Here is a 25256-nt window from a genome sequence, read left to right as displayed (position 1 = left end):
AGTCCTAAGGAGCATTTTCTATTTTTCATTTAATTTATTCATTTGTTTTCCTTTGGAACTTCTATTGTTCTGTGCACAAGGTTTCCCAGATCTTTTCTAATCCCTTAGTTTTTTTGTTTTGTTTTGTTTTTTTACCTCAATTGTCATTGTTTTTGTTCTATATGACTATATTTTTTTTTATTTTTCAGACTATTAATGGTTCTTATCATTCACTTTTTCTGTTTACTAAGTGAATTTTTTAATTAGGAAATCATGTCTATGCATTCTAGAAGACCATTTATGCTCTTCTGGTATTGAGAATTCCCTTTTGTGAGTGCGTATATGCGTGCATGTGGGCATGAGTGCATATTTGCTAAAGTCCTCTTCCAATTTCTTATTAATTAGCTATGGCTGAGTTTTGCTCCAATACTCTCTCTTCCCAATCTGAGCAAATGAGAGCAGGACCAATGCAAATGCAGCACCCAGCCCACCACAGAGCAGTTCATTCAGATGTCTATGGCTACAGTAAAGCCACTGGTGGTCAAGGGTCAAGGCTATCACTGATCATTCACACCCAGGATGGTTCCTCCTATTGTCACCACCTAAACATGCTGCCCTATGGCAGCATGGAAGCTCTGCTGCCAAGTTGCTGTTGGTCTCTAGAGTCAGGGGTTCCTACACAGAGCTCCTTCCCACTTCCATGTGACTGCTCAAGCCTGAGCCCTAGGCACTTAGGAGCCTCTGCTCAGGACACATTCCACCCCCTTCAGAAGTCCCTCTCCAGGGGTTATGTTCTCCCTTCTGTAGTAAGAGTAGTTGGACAGGGTTCTAGCTCATTCCAAGGTTTGGTCCAGTGCACTGGGCATGGTGGCACATGCCTGTAATCCCAGCAGCTCAGGAGGCTGAGGCAGGAGAGTCATGAGTTCAGTCAGTCACAGCAATATAGCAAGGCCCTAAGTAACTTAGCAAGACCCTGTCTCAAAAGAAAAAACAAAGATCTGGAGATGTGGCTCAGTTATTAAGCACCGCTGGGTTTAATCACCTAGTACCAAAAAAAAAAAAGAAAAAGAACACTGTCCTTTTTTTTTTTTTTTTTTTTTTTTTTTTTTTTGGTACAGGGGATTGAACCCAGGGGTGCTTAACCACTGAGCCAAATCCCCAGCCCGTTTTTTTATTTTGAGATAGGGTCTTTACTAAGTTGCTGAGGTTGACTTTGAACTGCAACCCTCCTGCCTAAGCCTCCCCAGGTGCTGGGATTACAGGTATGCACCACTGTACCCAGCAGGGCGGTGTGCTCTTAAGTGTGCTCTCCTTTACCAAAACCTTTCCTTATCAAGGGCACTTTCCCTCGTGGGAGCAAGACATAGGAACCAAGAATTCAATCCCTCTTTTCCAACTTGGGAAGAATCAAAACATTATCTACAAACATGGAGTGGCTCCTTTGGCATTTCCTGATTCTTCGACCCACTTTCATTGTGCTTTCAGTTCATTCAACAGGCATCAATTAAAGTTCTGAATGTCATGCACAGTTGTGAAAAGTCAGAGAGGTAAGAAACCCTGTGTCACATCTAAGAACATTAGTTCCAATGATGAGGAGTTGGGGATGAATGAAATGAGAAAAAAATAAGAAGCTCTCATAGTAATCCAAGAACAATGCTGAGCCCCTAAACAAAAGTACTTAACAAAGGAAGTACAAAGATCAGAAGACTTTTTGTGAGCTACTTTGAGGAGGAAGATCCTGAAGAACTGGGTTACCTTAAGAATACTAAAAAACAAGAAGTCCAGATCCACTCACTTTTTCTGCTCATATATCTCCAAGAATACATGAAATGAGAAATTTGGAAGGATATTCCTCTTTTGAATTTACTGAGCCTAAGATGTTTATGGAACACCCACATGTTGGGGACAGAACTAGGAAGAGTGCAGTGTATCTAAGACCTGGGGTGGAGATCTAGGGTGAACTGTCATCACTTTATAGTTATAGCCGCAGGTGTGGATACAGCCACCAAGGGATCCCATAATGCAAGGAAGGCAGAAGGACAAGAACTGAGCTCTTAAAAACATTATTCATGGAGTAGACAGACACACAGATACAGGAGAGACCTTAGGAAAGAAGAGCAGTGGGGGAAGTTTAGAGTAGAGTGGTCATCAATGCAGGGCCACTGAGCAAAGCCATATAGATTTTGCACTACACAACACTGCAAAGCATCACTCATATGGACTGTGTTAATGCACCCCTACACTCTCAGAACTATGCAGTATACAACCTGTAAAATATTGTATAGCAGAGCTGACTTTGGATCAAGTACGAGTTAGATCAAGATCAGAAATAAATGTGCCTGTTGACCTTGGCAGTAACCTTACCAGTTCCAGCAGTGTGGTAAGCGCAGTTTATGGTACAGTACGTGCGAAAGGAATATCCTGGAATGGAAGTAGCAAAAATGACCTGCTCCCTGAAGAAGCTTGGGCTGCAAGGGGAGAGGGAGTCTTGAGGTATGGGGTGTGCAGGTCTGCTACTCCTGTCCCCATTCCTTACATTCCAGCCACTCTGGTCCTCCTGCTGTTAGGAGTGCTCAAATTTTTCAACCTCAGCCTTGCATTTGCTCCCCAGGACCTGGATGGCTCTTTCACCAGAACTACCCATGGCTGGCTAGTCATACAGATCATGAGAAAGGCCTTTCCTGACCACCCTAGTTTTGCTCCCCCTTTCTCTCACCTTTACTCTCTATACATTATGCCATTTTGACTTCTTCATGCTGCTTACAACTGAAATTTTCTTATTTACTTGTGCATTCTCTTCCCTGAAAAGTACGTAAGCCATAAGAGCAGGTACTGTACTGTCTTGTCAATTGTATCCTGGTGCCTGGAACAGTGCTTGACACATGATGAGGGAATCAAGAAACATTTGCTGAATTTGATTTAGGGTCAAAAGATATACTTGGCACCGACCATACAAGAAAAGCATCTTCTTGGACACCATCATGCTACCAAGAATGGGTGAAGCAGGTGAACCTGGAGGCATAGCTTAAACCAGGTGTTAGCTCAATTCTTTTTTTGGCACCGAGGCTTGAACCCAGGGGCCCTTAACCACTGAGCCACATCCCCAGTTTTTATTTTCTATATTGAGACAGGGTCTCACTAAGTTGCATAGGGTCTCGCTAAATTGCTGAGGCTGGCTTTGAACTCATGATCCTCCTGCCTCAGCTTCCCTAGCCACTGGGATTACAAGTGTGTGCCACCACACCCAGCTGGGAGTTAAGCCACTTACTTAGTTTGACTTCTTTTCCTCTTCTATCTCTTGTGTGGAAACTGCTGCCCTGGCCTGTCCAGTCCATTCCCAGGCCTGTGGCTCTACACTACCACCTTTTGAGGCTTGGGACACAGCTGCCCTGTGATCATCCAGGTGGCAACAGATGTCAGTGCTGCCTTCTGTTCCCCTCCCCGCATGGTGTTATAATTTTCTTTTCTATAAAAGTATTACACATGCATTCAGAAAATGTGGAAACTATCAGGATGTATGATGAAGCAGAAGAACAATCACTCATAACCTTCATACTTTTAGCATATTGAGATCCTATCTCCAATAAATTTTTCTTGAGATAATCTGTAAGAGGATTATCTCAAGATAACTTTCCCCCCCAATATATGGTTAGCACTTATTGTCATTAGAAATTGTTTCATAAATATAATTAAATAGCTAAATATTTCACTGACTGGATAATTTATAGAACCAGTTCTGTTTTAGACTTTTTTTTTGCTATTCTGACTTGGTCATGGACATCTGTTTGTATTTTAAAATCTTCCTCAAGATGGATGCCCATGGGTTGTGACATATGCCAAATTATATTGTTATGTTGTACGTATGCACAAATACATAAGAACAAATCTCAGCATTAGGTACAACTAGAATAATGCACCAATAAAAAATGTGGAAAGAAAAAAAAAAGAGGTGATTTTAAAAAATAGTAAGATGCCCATCCAGATCTGGTTCTTGATATAGTACCTTGATATAGTCCAAGTAGAACCAGATGAAAACCTTTAGAGCCTAAGCATTGAAAAAAAATGATCAAATTTCTTTCATATAATTCATAATACAAAATAACCCAATGATTATACAATACCATGTTTTCCTTTGTAACAGTAACACAACTGTAATTCATGATTGCTAAATATCTATCTCTCCTGCTAACCCAGACACCCATATACACAGTGGCCTTGCCAAGGCCATTTTCTCCACACTCCCAAACAGATACTAGGTACTCAATAACACTGGAGAGATGGATGGGTAAGCAGCATACCAATGAGAATTTGGAAGATAAAGAGAGAAAAATTGTTGAATACCAATCCTCCAAACACTAACCCAAATCTTGCCCCCACAACTTCATAACCAACAGCAGAACTCATACCCACATCAGTTTCATTTATTTTTCATACAAATATTTTACAGTTTTATTTTTAAATCATTTATACATATTCATACAAAGAAAAATAAATTTCAGGATGGAACCTTGGGACCATGGTAGTTTAAAAAAAAAAAATCTCTCTGATCATTAGCTACTGAAGACAAGGCAAGAGGCTTAGCAGTCATTTCTGAGGGTTAGTGCATCTCCCCAAGCACGAAAGAGTTGGGAAGCATCCAAACTGCTCCCTCAGCTCCCCTCAATCTTCACCTTGTGGAGGTGATATGGGGGAAAGGGATTTTATAACACTCACCCCTGGAAATATTTCAAGAAGTACAGCAAAGGCTTATGGTAACACTTAAACCCCTCTTTACTAGGAATTTGGCAAGACTGCAATTTCCAAACCAACTTTCTACAAGAGTTAGCTCAATTCCTATTCACAGATCTTTCTACGAGGAGGAACTGCTACATTCACCACACCCCTCAATCTTTTCACCAAAGGCCCAACAACAAAGCCCCTAATCTGATCCCACCAGTCCCCTCCAGGCCCATAAGCTTTCCTCCTACCCCACCCACAAACACTCTCTGACCCTAGCTGTTCCTGAGGACCCTCCCATAGAATTACTAACATTACTGCATCAGCATCGCACTCATAGGAATCCAACGACAGCCAGGAGAGGTCCAAAAACGACAAAACTATGAGCACCCCACCAAAACTCACCTCTGCAGGGTTAAATAGACATTTTAATCAATCAGGTTGGCTTCTAACACAGCCCATCCCAGGCAGAACCATTGTTAGAAGAGTCTCCTACACAAAACTGCCTAAGGAAACAGGACTGTTACCAATTCCGAGTAAAAGTTGGAGAAAGAACAGACATTACAAATGTGGTAGACCCCATCAGAAATGGCAGTTGATGACAACAGTTACCCTATATCCTTGGGTCCTACCCAAAAAGCAGCACCAAGAAAGGGCATGATGAACAGAGAGATCTGTAGTTGGATGTAAAGTCCTTGAATTACCAAGGGACTCTGACGACAGCTCTTTTCCCTACAATTATGTAGGACCTAGAACACAGACTATCCACCCCTACTTTGAGGCAGCTCCTGAGAGGCCGTACCACTTGTGGTCATCAGCCCACCCCCTTGGTAGGCCCACTGGGGGAGAGGGAGTCACATCCAAAGCAGAGACCCCTCCAAGCAGACACTCACAGGGCAGCCCATCCCACTGTCACTGAGGCAGGCCAAACATAGTTAGGAGGGCAGAGAGATCCCGGGCATCAGCTGCCCCATAGGCGTCACTCTGGCCTAACATAGACAGTGCCAAACGCAGTGTGCTCCAGATGTTTTCTGACATGGCGCCCCCCTCACCCCGAGGGCCCCGGCTCTTCCTCTGCATGTTCAGGGCCTCCAGAAAGTGTTCCACAGCCTCCCTGTAGGGAAGAAGAGGAACGACAGCTGGTGAACAGAACAACAGTGGAAGGAAGCAGATGAGCTGACAGAAGGGAAGATAGCTGGGGTTATTTAGTCAAGTGACAGGATCAGAGAACAAGGAGCTAGGGAAGACAGGGAGGACAGTACACCTGCTCACTGATGCAAAAGGTGGACTCACCGGTGAGCCCCAAGGTTAATGCAGCTGATGCCCAGGTTGTAACGAGACCGTATGTAGCCAGGCTGCAGCTCAAGGGCCCTGCGATACGCAGCCACTGCTTCTTCACTCTGGTTTCCATTGGCCAGGGTGGCCCCCAGCTTATTCCACAGCAAGTAGTCCTGGGATACAGATAGAGAAGGGCTGGGAACATGAGCTAGACTCAGATCAAATTCTGCCCGTTCCTCCCCCTGCTTCACTACTCGATTCAGCTAATGGGTATTACTAATCCACTCTATCTCCTCAGTGGCCACAATATAACCCCCTCACACCATGCAGACTCCCCTGGGTCCAGAAGAATCTGTCCTCCTGCCCTTCTTTTCCCATCCCTTGTAAGGCAGTCAATGCCTGAACACTGGAATGAAATATCCTGTGCAGGGCTGTGGCTCAGTGGTAGAGAACTTGACTAGCACATGTGAGGAACTGGGTTTGATCCTCAGCACTACATAAAAATAAATAAAATAAACGTACTGTGTCTATCTACAACTAAAAATAAAACACACACACATATATATATATATAAATAAAAATAAGTGATTCTTCAACAAGGTTCAGAGTTACCTCCCATTTCCATTCCTTCCTAAAACTCACATTGGGACGAACACTGAGGGCAGCTGTAAAACAGTCCACAGCCTTGTCATACTCCCCACTCAGGTTGAAGAGGACTCCTAGGCCACACTGCACATCAGGGTCAATGGAGGTAGGGTCCAGGCGCACAGCTGCCAGGAACAGCTCTTTCACTTCAAGAAACAGGGAGCTGGGTAAGGAGGGAAAAACCCAAAAAGTAGGTAAACAGATATATCTATATTCCTACTTCTCAAATGATTCCTTAAAAAGTCAATCATATCCCCAAAATTGATCAACCGATCAGTCATCTTTCAAATTTCAATTTAGAAACCTGTTTTTCTGTTTCATCCCAGTAATGCATGGTAGAATGCAGACCTCCTTCAAGTTCATCCCAAGTTTCCCATCCCACTCTTAGTTCCTCAGGCCTCAATCTATCCTAACTTCCAAAATTAAGGTCACACATCTACTGGGACTCAAGTTACCATGCCTCATCCCAGGAACCCCTCCACTCACTCAGACAACAGAGATCCCAAGACACGCTTGCTGGGGCCCAGTCCTGCCCCACCAGACCCTTCTTCACCAGGCGCCACTAGATGGGCATAGGCTGGGGTGTAGCGCAGCCAGTCTCGCAGTGTTTCACAGGCCTGTCGCTGTAGGGACTCATTGGTGAAGCTCACAGCCAGCGCCATCAGTGCTGTCCGGTTATCTGGCTTTAGCTCCAGACACCTGTTTGGGCAGGGATGAGCAAACATGGCATCTACAATGACAAGGCACCTATCAGTTCCCAGAGATCAAAGCCAAGCTTTAAAATACAGTCAGGATGGCCTCATCTATCCCACCCTCTCGGATTAATATAGAAAAGAATCCTCTGATATGTGAGTTAATTAACAAAATATAGAAAAAAATATCCTCTGATATGTGAGTTTATATCAAAGTTTCAGACCCAAGAAGGAGAAAGTTTTAGCTGCCAAGGAATCAACCAGGTTCCCACAAATAAAACCAAAAACTGACAGAGGAACAGAAACAGTTCTCTCCCACTCACTCCAAATCTCGGAGTTTCACCATCTGACAACATGAGTGTTAGTGGCCCGAAAGAAGTCAAGGATCTGGTTCTGGGTTCCCACCAATCTAAAGACTGTAACAGAGCCCTAGAAAACCTGGTCCTCACCTTTCCGCATACTCACCTCCGCAAAGCACTGATGGCTAAAAGTTCTTGCTCATTCTCTGCCTGAGTAGTACCCAGATACTGCCAAGCCTAGAGAAAAGTTGATAGATCCCATCGTCTCTTTAGTCTTTTCATCCTCCCTTTCTCAGGCCTCTCCCACTCACCATCTCAGTCTCAACACCGCAGTCTACATCACAACCCAGATCTGATCCATCTGCACCACTCCCTTTAGGGCCTCCCTCAAAACTGGAAGCAGTCAGAACAATGTCACTCACTTCCATATGCTTAGGATCCTGCTGTACAGCAGCCTCAAAAAGCAGCACAGCATTTGGCAGGTCCCCCTCCTGAAGTCGCCGTAGTCCTTCTTCAAAAGGCTGAGGGTGATCACGTAGGGGATTCTCCTCCTCAAACTGGTACCCCTACAAGGAGGGAAGAAAGTGGGAAGTTTTCTGAGAGGGAGCCACCACAATCAGAGCAGCAGGGATGAGAGGAGAACCACCAAGACAGAGGTAGAGAAGTCGAAGGCTTCTACAGAGTTATCTGAATTAAACAATGGCAAATTCTCTGTATTCTAAAGATCATCTATGACTACAGTAAAATCACTCGCTATCAGATTCATGCTGCCATCTCCTACTTACAATAACTGAAAAGGTAGAAAAGTCTACCAACCCTGATCCATGCTGGGCATTAGCTTATTTTAGGAAATCTTCATAGACTGACTTCTTACCACTGGACAGAAGACATTTCTGTGTGTGTGTATGGGGGGGTGTTACTGGAGATTGAACCCAGGGGCATCCTACCACTGAGCTACATCCTCAGACCCTTTTTTTTTTTTTTTTTAAAGATAGGGTCTCACTAAATTGTCCAAGCTGGCCTCAAACTTGCAATCCTTCTGACTCAGCTTCCCCAGGAGCTGGGATTAAAAGCCTCAGCCACCACACCCAGCTTGTCAACTGGCATTTTACATTAAGTGGGGAGGTAATAAGGTGAGATGGAAGTCACTAGTAAGCCATATGACTTGGGACAAGCAAATAAAAATGCTCCTGTTTGGAAAGTAAGTAGCTACCATTACAAAACAGCATACAGAATAAAAACAAGAAGCAAAATACCAAACAGAGCTTTTTGTTTTGTTTTGTTTTGTTTTTTTGTGATGCTGGGGATCGAACCCAGGGCTTTGTGCATGTGAGGCAAGAGCCTTTTTAAACATAGGCTAAAACATAATATAGTTAAGGACAAAATCAGAATGAAACTGTACATAATAAAGATATGAGGCCTTTCTTCATTATTATATTAAAATTGATGAAGAATCAAACACTGAAGTATTTCAGCAAACTTCTAAACCATTCTAAGTCTTCAGTGACAAGTTATTTGTCACAAAGGAAAATTGAGTACTTACAATTGGGGTTCAAGAAATGAGATACCCTATAGGAGATGGATTTGAGGTAAATGTATAAAAAATATAGCCATGTTGAAAATAGTTATCATCTTGGGAAATCTTTGTACAATACTAAAAACTCAAGGCAGAAAAGGACCCAAGTTCAGGGATTAGCAATTTTTTTCTTTAAAGGAACATTAAATATTTTAGACCTATAGGTCAATTGCAACTACTCAGCTTCACTGTGGTAGTGCAAAGCAATCACAGACTATATATAAACAAAGGAGCCCAGCTATATACCAGTAAAACTTTATTTACAGAAGACAAATTTTGAACTTTATTTTTTATATATCACAAAATGTTACACTTTTAATTTTTTTCAACCATTTAAAAAAGCTGAAACCATTCTCAGTTAGTGACCATATAACAACAGGTGGCATGTGGATTTATTCCATGGTTTGCAAATCTCTGCTCTAGACTACCAGAATTCAATAAAATAAATCCTGTATATTCAAACCTCAACTACCATCCATCATCAATCTATGCTTTAAGCCACCCTCTGGGAAACAGATTATTGCCATCTATAACGTAATTTCCTAATGAATGTAATTTCTATCTCTCAAAGCTACTAAGAGCATCAAATGAAAACAGTCACTAAAGTTGTAACAAAAGCTTAAAATACTATTTATAAATAGGTATTATCCTCATTGTTCTAGATACTTCCTTGAGATACAATGGCCTGCTTGTTGCTGACAGCCAGGAGTGATCTGAATACTCTTCATGTGTCTTCAGTAGACAATGTGACAAATCAATGCCATAATCTTTCTATCGCAGTGTTCTCTAAGTTTCCCCTTGTCCTTGCTATCTAAGCTCCCTAAAGTCTCATCAATTGCTGTTCAAAGAAGAATTTTTCAAAATTAGAATGTCTGCATAGATGGAAAAAGAATACTCTGAAGGAACCCTTAACAATCTGCAGAATGTAGAATAAGTCTGGCATCACTGTTACATTCTAAAAAGTCTAACCCAAGCCAATCATTATGTCTCATTTACTATCTAGTCTCTTTCAAAATCTCATAGGATCATACTACAGAAATAGAACACTACAAAGTAGAGCCCCACCCATCACAGAAACTTGTCTCATGTGGTATCAGTCTATTATAATCTATGCTTGAGCTATAGGTGTTAAGTTGCCTCTGAAAACTTAAGGGTTATTAAAAAAAAAAAAAAAAAAAAAAAGTACATTCAAAGAGACCCAGGGGGGCTGCAGCTATAGCTCAGTGGTAGAGTGTTTGCTTTGCACACATGAGGGACTAGGTTCAATCTTCAGCACCACATAAAAATAAATAAATAAAATAAAAATATTGTGTCCATCCACAAAAATATTTTAAAATATTTTTTAAAAAGAGACGCAGGAATTTATTTGAAAATTAAGCATCAGATTCACTTGTTTTAAAAAGTATTATGAGACACTAGGTTCAATTCTCAGCACCAAAGCCAAATAGAATCTGAATTATTCACTAGTTTAAAAAAAAAAGCATAACATTTTTTTGTGGAACATTAATGCAAATGTTTCTAATCCTAATTTTGCAATATCTCAAGGAATCAATAATATCAAATAGGGGTCAAGAACTTTTCTACAATGTATAACTTGCCACTTATAAATTAATGCAACTTATCAAATTGTTAACACAGAATAATAAAAGTATTATCTACAGGTATATCTTTCTATTCTCTCTTACCAGAATTCTATAGGAGGAACTCATAAAACTCTCCTTTATAGTATCATACAGAATACTGCTCAGAAAAACCAAGATCAAGTTGTAAACATAAGTAAAATCATATTTTTCATAGTTCTAAATTTTAATGACTCTTAAATCCTGAACTTTTTTAAGCTACCCTGAATTTCATTCTCCTCCGTCTTTATACAGTTCTCTTATGTCAAGATCCACCTCCATCCCTGTTTTGCATCTCAGGCTGATTCCAGTCCCCAAATCCTTCCCCAGTCATATCTGAGCTAAGAAAAGGCATCACTCAGTTTTTTTGTCTTTCTTAACCAAGCAATTCTTTCCCTTCCACCCATGCTTCAACTCAGGAGTTTAATTATTAGCCACATCCACACACACAGATTGTTTTCTACAGTGAGCCTGTGTAACACAGGCTTCTAGGTCAACCGCACATGCTCTATACAAAATTCAATAATCTTTCACCACTAACTACTAGGAAATTTTTCTATTATTTAAGTTATTTAATACAATTCTTTGAAACCCTAAAGTGGGGCAATTGGTTGGTACCTATGTAAAGAGATTAGAATGTAAATGGAACTTGTAAGCTTAAAGAAAGAAATATTTATTAAGGTGTAGAGGTAGAGGGACAGTCTATCAACTATTACTCCCTACCACAGTAGTTAACAACCTTGTCAAAATCTTCCCAGTTCAATCTCCAAACCAGAGCAACTTCATCCGTGTTCTTAGTACATCATCTGCAAACCTCCTTCATAGATATTACATCACTGTACTGTCATTATTTGACACAAGTGGTCTCATTATCCACTACCTATTATTGTGATATAGAATAAAAATTATATATTCAATTGCTGAAGGGAAAGTATGGACAAAAATATTATTCACACTGCTTTTCATAGAAAGGGGTTCAAGAAAATTCCTCCAATGTGAACACTCTTCAAATTCAGGATAAAAGGAAAATTATTAAAGACGGAAATTATGGAACCTGGAAAACTAGGGGTCCCTACCTTATCATACGAAGCAGATGTGAGATCATCATAGTCAGAAAGCCAGGGGTGAGCCTCAGCATCCCGTTTTGCCATCTCCTCCAACTCTGCCTGCAACTTGTCCCAGAAATCGACATCAGACTGTAAGGAAGGGAAGGCAAGTAGAGAAAGGAGATCCTTCATAACCACCCCATCCCACCCTCAGTTTCACAGGGATACATTCCCTGAGGCCCAGTTCTTAAATTTCAATGTGTAAAGGAATTCTCTGATGAGTTTTTTTAAATGAAGATTTCCAGATCCAGCCTATTCCCAGATTCCGATGCAGTGGTCTGGAGTGGTGTAGAGAAATCTCAGTTTTGAAAAGCAGCCACCCCACTGCTACACAATTTTGACACAGATGATCCAGATACATCTATGTACAGATGAATACAGCATTCATCACCTTTGATGTTAATAACCCACTCTCCAAGAGAGTATGTGCTCTCAGGGTATCTAATCCTGCACCATCTGCTCTCACCTCTATAGCTGACTTGGCACGTTCAAACTCCATGTCAAGTGTAGATGTGTTTACTGGTCTTGTGAACTGGTCAACCCAAGCATCTGATGTACCCTGTGACAAAGAAGGATGGTCAGTACCACCACCAACTTTCTACCCACTAACACAGACTATGAACCCACTAAATACCACCAGCCTGGACACACTGAGAAGAGCATTCTCAGAATCTTACTCCCACCCACTCAGGACCTGATTGCTACCAAGACAAGCTGGCAATAAAATCCCTTCCCCATCTGGGATCAATCAACACTGAGCCAAGGCCTGGGACACCAGCTGGCTCTGAAGTGGGACTGGGAAGTGACAATATCCTACCTGCTGCTGAATAAACTCTGCTGCCCACTGTTCTGCCTGAGCTCGGCCCGACCCTGCAACGGACTCCAGGGACACCTGCCCCTCGCCAATCTGCCGCACGAATTTCAGGAACTGGGGCACAGAGACACACATAGGCACCTTGGGAGAGGACTTCCAGGTGTGCACTCAACCATGCCCAGAAGGAACCTGTGCTTGCCCCTCCCCCTGACCATCTCTGGCTGCAGACAAGATATGCTAAAGGCCCTGGAAAAAGCAAAGAGCAGAAAGAAAGGGATTTCTGCCTCTAAAGATTTAAGAACACACCAGATAAGAGGGAAGGTTAATGGGCAAGGAAACAAGGGAAAGAATGTTGGAAGAAACAAGCAAGATCCTAAGTCTCCAGAGAGGAAGGAATAGACATCTAGGATCTCATCTACTTCTCCTTAAAGTTAAGTGTGGATAAGAGAAACAAGACTCTTGCCTTCCAAGACCAGCTCTGCTGAGCTCAGCAGCAATGGGATGTGTCTCACCTCAGAATTAGCCAATTTGGGGTCATCCACCTTGGCCACAAAGTTACTGGCCGTGTGCTGCAGATCCTCCTCAGGATGATATTCATCATACCTGGCACAGATAGGGAAATTCTATTTTACCACCCACTCAACCACCACCTTCCCCATGTTATTTCCCAATCCCAGCCCATGGTAAGTAAGTACAGTTCCTACAGAAGAAAAATAGAGGCTAACACATTGCACTCTCTTGTTGAGAAACTCCATCTCCAATTTACATTACAGGACATTTGGGAAGGAATGAGACAGCACTAGCTACATCTTTTCACCTTTCCCTTCTCCAACCTCAACTCTGAAGAGAAAAGGAATAGAGAGGAAGTAGCAGGCTCAAAATTAAAAAGGGAACAAGGTAGGATTCTTGCCTATAATTGAAATACCAATTTGCAGGGCTAGTAATACAAGTGGAAATATTAATGAATAAAGTAGAAAAAGAGGGGCCTGTAAGTTGGTTTGAGAATGTGGATGGAGGAGATTGGGGGAGGTTGGGAAAACTGTGCAATGTTGTACTCCTTTCACAACTATCAACAAAGCAGCAGCCTGACTCACCAGCGATCAGTGGTGGCTGTTCCCTCAGGCTCTCCCAGCCACAGCTTCTCCTCAGATTGCTCCAGATATTCCTCAGCCCAGCGGGCAGGGGACACAGACAAGGGGTCTGCAAGGAGCAAAGAGTTGGGGAAATCACTCAGGGTTCAGTGTGGGATCAGGGAAAGGGAAGTAATACACATATTCAACTGATCCTCTTAACCAGGCCAACACAGAGAAAACTCTGCTGACTCCCTCAGAGACTTCTGGTCAAAAGAAAATACTATCAAATATTCAACATTTTCTTCAATAGCCAATTCAAAGGGGCCTGGAATGGAAGTTTACCAAGAGTTAGGTACAGGAAACCAAGTAAGGAGGTTCAGGAAAGGATTAAGAACCAAATTCTTTTTCTTGAAGTACACAAGACCTCAATAAGAAATAGCAAGCACCAGGGTTTTCACCTTCCTCACAGGAATTGTGGGGACCAGTAAGGAGCTAAAGGAGAACAGAAGAGCTCCAAACCTCTCCCTCTACTCAGTCACACCATCCCCACAAAAGAACGCTCATTTCACCATAACATACCTAGCAAGAGAATCTGAGAAGCAGAATACTAGGCTCGATGAGAGACACATGGATATGCTTTTCCCATGGGATGGTTGACTTTTCACTTTTTAATTGAAATGCAACACACAAACATCAAGGTACAGAATATGTGCCAATAAGCACATGGCTCAATTAATGTATGCTTATGAATATATTCCACTATGACCCAGAGCAAGTCACGGAATGTTTGCAGCTCCCTCAGATTCCCTTATGCCCCCAACCCCCAGACGTAAACACTATTCTGACTTTCGTCACTTCTGATTCATTTTAAGAGACTGTGCTTTTAAGTCTAATTCTAGAAATCATCTTAGAAGCTTAAGTGACAAAGGGCACTGCTACAACATCAGAACAAACATTATCAAGGCAACAAACCGAATGAGAATGCTGAACTGTTTCTCAACCTCCAGGACTTTGTCCTACCATCCTGGGACAAGAAAAAAAGCAGAGTGACAGATTAGGTTTCCTAAAGAATAAGGAAACATTGAGACGGCATGAGCCTGGCATGTTCTTTCTTCCCTTCTGCTCTGCATCTGCATCTTTTTATTTTTTATGGGGGGGTGGTGGCGGGGGGGTACCTGGGATTGAACACAGGGGCACTCGACCACTGAGCCACATCCCTCGCCCTATTTTGTATTTTATTTAGAGACAGGGTCTCACTGAGTTGCTTAGTGCCTCACTTTTACTGAGGCTGGCTTTGAACTCAAGGTCCTCCTGCTTCAGCCTCCCGAGTTGCTGGGATTACAGGTGTGCACCACTTCGCCCGGCTCTCCATCTGCATCTTTACAAATCAGATATAGAAAGGATCACCCAGTCTGTCCCCAATTTGAAGATTTGACTGTTGGTAGATCTGCCCCTCAGTGGTAAACCAAAACAAAACTTTCCACTCCATTTTAACTGAGACCTTACTGAATAATTTCAATGATCTCAAAATCTGAGAAAATAATGTCAAAACCTAAAAAAAAAAAAAAAAATCAAGTCTATGATTATGATTAGGATTCATATTCCTAATCAAAAATAAGTAGTATGTAACTAATATAATAAAAATATGGTTGATAACTAATTTTTGGCCAGACTCTCTTCATTTCAAGGACTCTCAACAATCTTATCTAGATCATGCTCTTTTTTAGTTCCTACATTTTTCTTTCCTTTGCCCCAAATATGGAGCTCAAGTATGGAGACCGAAATGGAGATGCTTTATACCTGACAGACTTTATAACACCTCAAAGTTCCTTAGTCCCATTTGGTTGAAAAATAACTAGTCCTTCCTCTTCCTCTCCTATTCCCTCCTACTCTCAAGGGCTTCTATAAAAGCATATTCTGGCTACAAGTGCTCCTCAAATTCACAGGAACTTTTCTGTGAAATGCTCCTCTCAATGACCAGAAGCAACAGAAAAAACGTAAAGCACCTGAACTTCACAACAGATATTAGGTAGATTTTTTTTTTTAATCCCAAAGGTGAGAAAAATCATCCTCAAATTGCTAACATTTGGCATTTGGTCATGTTTATCTGCCACATGACCCACAATTTTCTGGCACTGGGAACCTGCTCCAAAAAAGGAGTGAAATAAAATAACCAAAATAATAATGCTTGATCTTCACAATCTTGTTAGGAAATTCTTACAGAAAATCAGATCCATTTGAATAGTCTGAAATTGAAGCAACTATGGCTGAAGGACAGTATGAGAAAGTCCTAAGTCACATACATTAGTAATGGGGAGAAGCAATGACCTAAGCATCCAATTCATAATGTTGACCTCACACAATTTTTCACTATGTATTCATTCCATCTAGGCACATCTACTCCAAACTCAAAAATCAAAAACTCAGTAATTCCTACCCTTAGCAAGGAGAGCTTCTTTGTTTGCTAATAGTACTATGGAAAAAAATGCCGGTTCTAGTCAGCTTATCCATATTCAATCCCAACTCCACCCACCACTTATTCACTGTACAACTGCCAACAAATTACTAAACTCTCTTAAGTTTCTATTTCCTTATCTATAAAAATAGGGATAATAATAGATATTTCATAGGGGTTTCTGTTTAGACCAAAGCACATAGTAACAAATGTTTCAGCAACTATCATTAATATCTATTCCTGGCAAACTCACACAAAAAATAGAAAATATTGCAGTGAGATTGTTATTCCTTTTATTCCACAGCCTCTTCCTCCTCTAATCAGAGGTCTGTTGCCAATCATCTATTGCCACTGCTGCCCATGGCTTTTTCTGTGAGTGCAAATTTATATCTCGCAATTATTCTATGAACTTCATATACCATGCCAACTGAGGCTATCTAAATTCAAGAACCCTGAAACGTGTTTTATCTCAAGATCTCAGTGAGACAGAATTATTCAGTCAGAAAATTTAGGGGCAATGGAATTCCATTAGGAAATGTAGTAGGCTAAAAACTGAGTTTCACATGGTGATTGAACAGTTCTGCATCTTGACTGGAATGTGCTTATGTGATTCTACACATCTGATAAGGCTGCATAAAACTTATCACACACACAAATAAGGGCGTGGAAAGGTTAAATACTTTATAATAATAATGCTTGATCTTCACAATCTTGTTAGGAAATTCTTTACAAAAATCATTCACTAACAGAGATGATATTCAAATTCACATCCAATTGGCTCTAGGCTTCATATTTTTGATAACCACTGCACTAAAACTGAGAGTCCTCCTGGTGGGAATTACCCTAAGTTAAAATGTAAGTTGTAGACAGAAACTGGTGAAATTTAATAAACCCTGTGGATTGCACCAAAGGCAATTCCCTGGTTTTGATGTTGTACATAACTAAAGATGGTGCAAAATGTTACGAGTGGGGGAAACTGGGTAAAGAATACACAGAACTTTAATTTTTTTTTTTTTTTTGCAACTTCCAATGAAACTATAATTATTTCCATATTAAAAACTAAAATTAAAAAATTGAGCTTCATAAACTTGATTCTTAAATCTCAGTGAGAATTTTTTAATTTTTTTTTTTTTTAGTTATAGATGGACACAATATCTTTATTTTGTTTATTTTTATGTTGTGCTGAGGATCGAACCCAGTGCCTCATGCATGCTAGCAAGTACTCTACCACTAGGCCACAACCCCAGCCCTGAGGATTTTTAAATAGTAAGAATTACAATATAACCTTCGCTTGTCTCAAAATCTACTTATCCACAGTTAACCTCTACCACTGATAGACTATCAGCCACAAATACAATGAAAGATAATAAAAAAATGAATTATTAGAATTGGGGTTGTAGCTCAGTAGCAGAGCAATTGCCTAGCATGTGTGAGGCATTGGGTTGGATACTCAGCACCACATAAAACTAAATAAAGGTATTGTGTCCATTTACAACTGAAAACATATATATTAAATTAATTAATTAAATTTAAAAAGCATTAGAAAATTAATTTCCTTTAGCTTCTTCTCCCAGATCTTTGCTCATTTATACACTACCAAAGCCTACTACATGGAAAGCAAAATACTACTACACTAAGACACTTCCATACAGGCAGACTTCAAACAGCTCAACTTCTCCTCCCAGGTTCCCACGTCCATGCCTCTGTGAAGCAGGCACAGTTCCAAAAAACGTACAAAATAGAAGAGATCTCCAAAGAGGGTTTAACAGGTGAGACAGGTCCAACATGTTTCTAAAAACCTGTTTTTCACTTATGGGTTAAGGAAGATTTCAATGATTGGTAGCAATTCAGCTAATTGCCACAAAAATTTCATCAATCTCAACACTCATAATAATAATTTTTTTTTCTCAGTCACTGATAATCACCAATACCCACACAAACAACAGAACTTCCTCTGTGCTAAAAGAGAGCATGCTAAGTCTAAGGCTTGTATAAAAACCTGAAAGTTTCTGTCTGACAGGTCTTTGTCACAGCTCAGATTTTAATTTGAGACAACTCCATAAGGAAGATTCTCATTTTAGTGGAATGGTTATCTAAAGTATGGAGCCTAGAGTCAAACAGGCATGAGTTTGAATATTGTCTACTACTGAATGGTTTGGGACAAAGTATTTAACCTTCCCAAATCTCAGTTTTCTCATCTATAAAGGTGAGTTTTATTTGTTATATTCTGGGGTTTTTCTGTTTTGTGTGGAGGAAGACCTATCTTTTGTTTGTTTGGGGAACCATGCATTTTCTGGGACCCAAAGGCATCCCTAGCCCTTTTTTTATTTTTTATTTTGAGACAGTGTCACACTTAGTCACTTAGGGCTTTGCAAAATTGTTGAGGCTGGCTTTGAACTCATGATCCTCCTGCCTCAGCCTCCTGAGTTACTGGGATTAAGACCATGTCCCACCACGCCTGGCTATTCTTGATTTCTTAAAGCAAAAAAGGGCAGTGTTTCTCTCTGTGAACAATCAGGAAGAACAAATCTGAAAAGACTGTTCTTTCCCCTGTCCCTAATCAGAGTGGAAGATGAACCAACCCTAGGGAATGCAGTGAGTAATGGATGCTCTCAGAGAGAAAATTGGGGTGAGACCCTCAAGTTAGTAGCCAAGCAAGAAAGAAGAACATAAAATGCAGGCCTGGGACCAGACACAGTGGCACAGGCACGTACAACTCCCAGCAACACAGGAAGCTAAAGCAGGAGGATCTCAAGTTCGAGATCAGCCTCAACAACTTAACAAGGCCCTAAGCAATTTAGCAAGATCTTATCTGAAAATTAAAAAACAATAACAAAAAGGGCCAGTGATATGACTCAGTGATAAAGCACACCTGGGTTCAATCCCGAGAACCAAAAAAAAAAAAATACATAAACTGCAGGCCTGGCAAGATAGCTTAACAGTTGAACCCACAGGATCTGGAATCATTCAAACCCTAAGTCAAATTCAACTCTACCACTTACGTAGTTGTAGGGTCTTGAGCAAGTTACTTTACCTCTAAACCTCAGTTTTCTTATCTATAAAATATGACTAAAAACAGTAACTAGAACTTGGGGTTCTCATGGGGATTAGATAATGCATTCCAAACACTTAGAACACAAAGCCTAGAACACTGACAGTAAATATTAGCTATTATTTATATTTCTTATCAGCATGGAATGGTCTTTGCCCTCTAAGACCATGTACAGTCCACCCGTCAGTGTCCATTAGGGAGTGGCTCCAGGTCCCCTCTGTTCCACAAAATCTGCAAATGAGCCTCTCTGAAAATAAAATGGCATAGAATTTGCATAAAACCTATGCATATCCTCCCATATACTCTAAATCATCTCTAGATTTTTAATACCTAATACAATGTAAATGCTGTGTATATCACTGTTATACTGTATTGTTGAGGGGACAATGATAAGGGAAAAAAGTATGTACATGTTCAGTACAGACACAATTTTTTTTTTTTTTTTGGTAAGAGATTAAACCAGTCACTTAACCACTGAGCCAAATCCCCAGCCTTTTTTTTAATATTTTATTTTGAGACAGGGTCTCACTGAGTTGCTTAGGGCCTCACTAAGTTGCTGAAGCAGGCTTTGAACTCGTGATCCTCCTATCTCAGACTCTTGAGCCACTGATTACAGAGGACTCTTCTGTGCCCAGCGACCAGACATAATTTTTTTTTTCCAAACATTTTCAATTTGCAATTGGTTGAAGCCAAAATGAGGAACCCATAGATACAAAAGGTTTATTGTATATTATACTTCAGGTTATTGAACTCCACAACCACACTTTCCAAGACCCCAGTTCTGTCCAACAGGACTTAATACCAGAATTGCAGGTGCCGTGGTATTTCTCTTCTCCTGGGCCATGCATTCGATCTGACTGGTCTCCACTAAATTACAGAAATAAAGTTCCAGATAATAAAGAAATGGGTCTAACTCCTCATTCTCTCTATATACAAAATCTCTTATCCAGTTCAAAATCAGACCTCTAAGTTTCAATTCCTTATTATCACCTAAGGGAAATCAGGTCCAATGTCCTGTAAAAATCAGTCAAGAGGCCAGAAAAGTCTTAAGCAGACAAAATCATCTTATATACTAAGAGGAATTAGGAAAATAGTATGGATTTTTTTATTTTTGTAGTTGTAGATGGACAGAATGCCTTTATTTTTTTTTTTTTTTTTTATTTTTATGTGGTGCTAAGAATGGAACCCAGTGCCTCATACATGTTAGGCAAGCGCTCTGCCACTGAGCTACAGCCTCAGTCCAGTATAGAATTTTAATTGCTCCATAAGTACTATTAGAAATTTTTTTCCCCCATGACAAGCCTCACCTGTAACTTCAGCAATGAATTCTTGGGACCAGTCAGTCTCATTATAATCCTGAGTTACATCCACAGCATCTCCTGCTGCAAGAAACTCCTGAGCCCAGTTCTCAGATAAGGCCAAGTCTGCCACACCAGGGGCTTAAAAGAAACAAGAGAGGACTAAGAAATAAGGAAATAAATACATATGACTGCACAATGCCTAAGACACACCGAGGAACATGAAACACTGTTCCTTTTTCTTCTAATCTCAGTTCAATTTGGATGCCAGCAGCATCCAAATATGGAATACACTTAGTCCAGCCTGCACAGAAAATAGTGTCTCCCTCTCATTCGTGTCTCCACCCGTCTTTCAGTGGGACCCACCTCTCTGGGGAGCCTGGCGGAAGTTTGACTGTTCAATCTCCTGCATCTCTGCCAGGAGGTCATCCATCTTGAAGGTTTGGGGGGCACGGGAAACAAGTGGTGCATTCTGGTCCTGCAGGAATTCGGCCACCAACTGTCACAAGAGAGATGGTGAAATGAACCCTTGGGGTCAGGAGGACCCAGAAGAGACAGGGCCCATTGGATGGGGATACCAATGTCAGATACAAAGAAAGGTAAACAAAAACTAGAGACACATAGTGAGAAATTTTATTTCCACAGATTTGGTAAAACAAATACAAAAAAAAAAAAAAACAAAAAAAAAACCCCACTACCAAGAAAATTTGGTCAGGAGAGCTCAAAAATTGAAATACAGCTGAACTAAGTTTAAGGGTGAAAAAAGACAATGGACAAGAGGACAATGGACAGAAAAGGAACTGGTAGATTTACCTCATCTTCAGAGGCTACTCCCAAAGGCTTAGAGACCTAAGACAGAAAAGAGAGGCAAAAGGACACAGTGATGAAGGCCACAGGCACACAAGCAAACATAGGAGAGTCAAATTCTAGCTCTCCCATTTATATGACCTCAGGCAAGTCAGAACCTTTACAGAGCCTCAGTTTCTTCATCTATAAAATGGTTGCCTTCATCTAAAGATGCAGTGTTATTAAGTGGTAACTGGTATTACTAGCAACACAACAGAGAAAGCGGCTATCCTAAGGTGTATGGATGGACCCTCCATTCCAGTCCACCACTGGGGGGTTTCCACTTCAGGAAGACTCACTGTCTCAGAGGCTGGAGTTCCAGGAGGCCAGGGGCCGGGCCTCAATCCCTCCTGCCGAAGGGCCTTGTCCTGGGTGAAGTGGCCGGCCAGCTTCATGAGCGGGTTGGCACCCCCGCATTCGGCCTCCACCAGCTCCCGCATTGCCATGGTGACCGCCAGCTCTCTGATGGACAGAGGAGGATTGGAACTGAGGTCCCCCAGCCAGACCCTTCCCCAATTCACAACACAGTGCGCTATCTGGAGACATGGGCACCTGCGCAGACATCTGTCCCGCAGGGGCCAAGTGGCCCACCACTGGTCACCCTCCTCCACCCCTGTGCTTTTTGCTGTGACCCCCACCTCTGCCAGGAGTCCAAAGAGAGCCGGTACCCTCCTGGCGTCCCCCTCAAAAGTCACCGCCTTCAGTTTGGGCTTCTCCAGCGGCTTTCACCACTGCGGCTTCAGGGGCAGGACAGGCCAAAAGCCGCCCCCCAACAAAGGGCCGTGAACACCAGAGGAATACGGGGGGACGCCTCATCGACCGGACTAGACCAGGACACTGGCTGGGCAGGAGACAGTGGGAACACCGCCTGGCCGCAAACCCGGTCCCCCGTCCCGCTTTAGTCGGGTGAGCACTGCGGGGGGCCATTCCTTCCCTCCCAAACCACCTGAGCCCCTCCCCCGCTCGGCCCGACCCTGGCCCACCCCTCCCGTGCTCCCGACCACCCCATCACTGCCGCAGGCTCGACGCTCCAGCCCCGCCCCCGGAACCCCAGAGGCCACCGCAGGAGCGAGGGGAGCTCCGGGACGCGTCCTCGTGCCCCCTCGGGGCCCAGCGCTCACCGCCGCGCGCCGCGCCGCACGACCCGCGGGGGCACCGGGTGCGGGATAGGGGGAGGGTAGAGGGGAGGGTAGAGGGGAGGGGCGGGGCTCAGGCTTAAAGGGGCCGTGACCGCCACTCTGCGGCCGAGGCCCTACGGAAGCTGCCTGAAGGGGCGGAGCCTTAGGACTGCGACAGCGTGACAGGAGGAGCCTTGAGTCTTAAAGGGGTAGAGCGCTTTAAAGGGAAAGTCTTGGAGAGTCGCTATGGAAGCGCTCGAAAGGGACGCTAAGATTTGTGTATTGGAAAGCGTATTGGAAAGCTCAAAGCAAAATGGAGTTAAGAGGATCTGAGGCTGTGGAGTAAAGGGGATGGTGCAGAATTCTGGGTACAGCTTATTCTGCCTCTTGTCTGGGAGTGCACTGTAACCCAAAGGAATTCTCTGCTCTTTCTGGGCGTCAGATTCTTCCACTAATACCCCCTCTAAATCCCCTTTTGACGGATTTTCCGAAATCCAGGTAAAATGCACTAATAGGCGGGATTCCGGGGATATCCAGTGTCCTAAGCCTGCCCTTCCCCTTCCAATTTGCAATTCTTGGAGACAGAGGCCTGCCCTCAGTTCCTCTGCCACTTGCGCGTAATCGGGAAAATAGCGCTGGATGATGAAAAATTCTGGAGACCAAAATAGAGTCCAACGCATCTGAGACCTCAAGCTGGTAGAGTACAGGAAAGATGCAGTGAGTCACTCCTCCCCCCTCCCTCCTGCCTCAACACTGGTCAAGGGCATGATGGCCTTATTCCTGCTGCTCCAGACTGTAAAAGCACCAAGAAGAGGCAAGAAATACTTTTAATCACGGAATATGAGCCTGAACCAAACCAGAAGGTCACTGGGAAACAAACACTCATAGCTCACCTGGGTCCAAGACCAAGGGAGTCTTGGTGTCATGGAGAAGGGCAAGAGAGGTTCAGAGTTGATGGTCGATGAACTCCCAGACAGGCAGAAGTACCATCCCAGTCTGGGTTGCGGGAGAGGAGACAAGGAGACAGCAGGTGGCGCCCTAAGGCAGGGCTGGCTGTCTTGTGGATTTCAAAGGTGGACGCCCCAAGGGCCAAACAGGCGTGGCTGTGTGAATTCATCCCTGCAAAGATGAAAGCTGCTCTCACACCTTAGGGAAACTGGGATGTCTGAGCAAGTCAGAAAACTGTACATTTCCGCTTTTCCTTTTTTTTTTTTTTTTTTTCTCACCATCTTTTCGGAGGCCCTGATCTCACTGTCCCCTTTCTCCTATAGATCACAAATCCCTTCCCTGTGTGTCCCCTGTTCTCAGGATACCATCAAAAGGAAAATGCCTAGTGCCCATATTCTTTTAAAAGAGAGAATCCCAGAGAAAGTAGCCTTTAACTGAAGGCATATGATATGGTAGAATTTCAGAACATCAGGGCAACCAGAAAGGGCTTCCCAGTGTTGCTCAAACCACACTATACACAACCTACCGCTGTGCTAGGAATTTAGCAATCAATTAGCAGTAATTCACTCTGTGGCCTGCTCTTGGAGAATGGCAATAATAATAAGTGATGTTTATGGAATGGTTATTAAAAACCAGGTGTTATACTCAGCACTTATGTGCATCAGCACTTTTCATCTTCATAATACCCTTAAGAAATAGATATTACTAGCCCCACTTTTCAAACAAGACTTTCCCAAAATCAGATATATAGGAGATCAAACTTCAATCCAGGCTTAAATCCAGATACCAAACTATTATACAACACAACCTCCCAGTCTTAGAGAAGTGTTGCTTACAGATTAGAAACACAGACTGTTGATGAAGGCCAAAGAATTCTTCACAAAACCTGGCCCACAGTCCCAGAGGTGCTGGGAAAGGACTAATAGAGCTACTTGAGTGTCAACTTATTTTTTAAGTTCCACATTTGAGATTCTACATTTTGTTAATCAGGTTCAACTTTAAATTCTTAGTCTATCCATAAAAGTAGTAATTTTTATAAAATAAAATAATTTTCACTTATTCTTTAATATTTGGATGATTCAAGCTTAAAAGGTTAAATTTCTCCAATATTAAGAACTTACATTACACTTACTATGTGCCAGGCATTTTTAACACTTTTTAAATGTTTATATAATCATCATAATAACTATTAATAATAACTCTTATTCCCATTTTACAGATGAGGAAACTGAGACATAGGTTAAAGTGACTTGCCCAGGGCTATGCTAATGAATAGCAAAGCTGGGATTTGAACCTAGACCTGTGCCATCAGACTTTGTCTTTAAAGGGTCACATAGTAAATACATTTGGCTTTGCAGTCCCTACAGTGTCTCTCACAACTGCTTTAGTATACTGTTGTATGACTGTATGTATGACAGTGCCCACAAAACTTTTTATGAGCACTGAAACTTGAATTTTATGTGATTTTCACATGTCACAAAATATTCCTTTTGAATTTTTTCAACTATTTAAAAATGTCAAAACCATTCTTAACTTGTCAACTGTGCAAAAATAAGTAGGAGTCCTTTGTTTACTGACCTCTGACCTAGATAGACAATGTGGCTCCAAAGTCAATTCCCTTAAACACTAGACTGTACATTCCCTTATTAGAAATAAAAGCTAAATTTCCTAATATTTTAAATAACCTTGCATTTTATTTGTTTCATTTTGTTTTTGTTGATATTGTTTTATTTGTTTTGTTT

The 25256-nt window shown here is 42.0% G+C and overlaps 1 protein-coding gene and 1 pseudogene across 6 annotated transcripts; both read right to left on the bottom strand.

Moving 5' to 3' along the window:
* Positions 1–3426, bottom strand: part of LOC124982746 (antigen WC1.1-like) — a 58342-nt pseudogene extending 54916 nt beyond the window's left edge.
* A 487-nt stretch (positions 3427–3913) lies between these two features.
* Pex5 (peroxisomal biogenesis factor 5) lies at positions 3914–23572 on the bottom strand. 6 transcript variants are annotated; one of them, XM_047549556.1, is made up of 16 exons: positions 22570–22713; positions 21748–21910; positions 21416–21451; positions 20969–21101; positions 20612–20743; positions 13819–13924; positions 13237–13327; positions 12728–12838; positions 12377–12469; positions 11881–11976; positions 8032–8175; positions 7776–7846; positions 7105–7317; positions 6616–6781; positions 5989–6146; positions 3914–5809 (listed from the first exon to the last, which is right to left on the bottom strand). In XM_047549556.1, exons 2-16 carry the CDS (start codon positions 21892–21894, stop codon positions 5608–5610), a joined length of 1899 nt encoding a protein of 632 aa, XP_047405512.1. In that variant the 5' UTR covers positions 21895–21910; positions 22570–22713; the 3' UTR covers positions 3914–5607. The 6 variants fall into 6 exon arrangements, with proteins under 6 accessions (XP_047405512.1, XP_047405514.1, XP_047405510.1 ...); XM_047549554.1 differs by lacking the exon at positions 22570–22713 and adding an exon at positions 23460–23572 and having other exon boundaries at positions 3917–5809; positions 11881–12000; XM_047549552.1 differs by having other exon boundaries at positions 3918–5809; positions 11881–12000.
* Positions 23573–25256: the final 1684 nt, after the last annotated feature.

This window comes from Sciurus carolinensis, chromosome 4 (assembly GCF_902686445.1).
Source record: "Sciurus carolinensis chromosome 4, mSciCar1.2, whole genome shotgun sequence".
Taxonomy (NCBI): domain Eukaryota; kingdom Metazoa; phylum Chordata; class Mammalia; order Rodentia; family Sciuridae; genus Sciurus; species Sciurus carolinensis.
The sequence above is the reverse complement of the archived record's forward strand: the minus strand, read 5'-3'. Positions and strand labels throughout refer to the sequence as shown.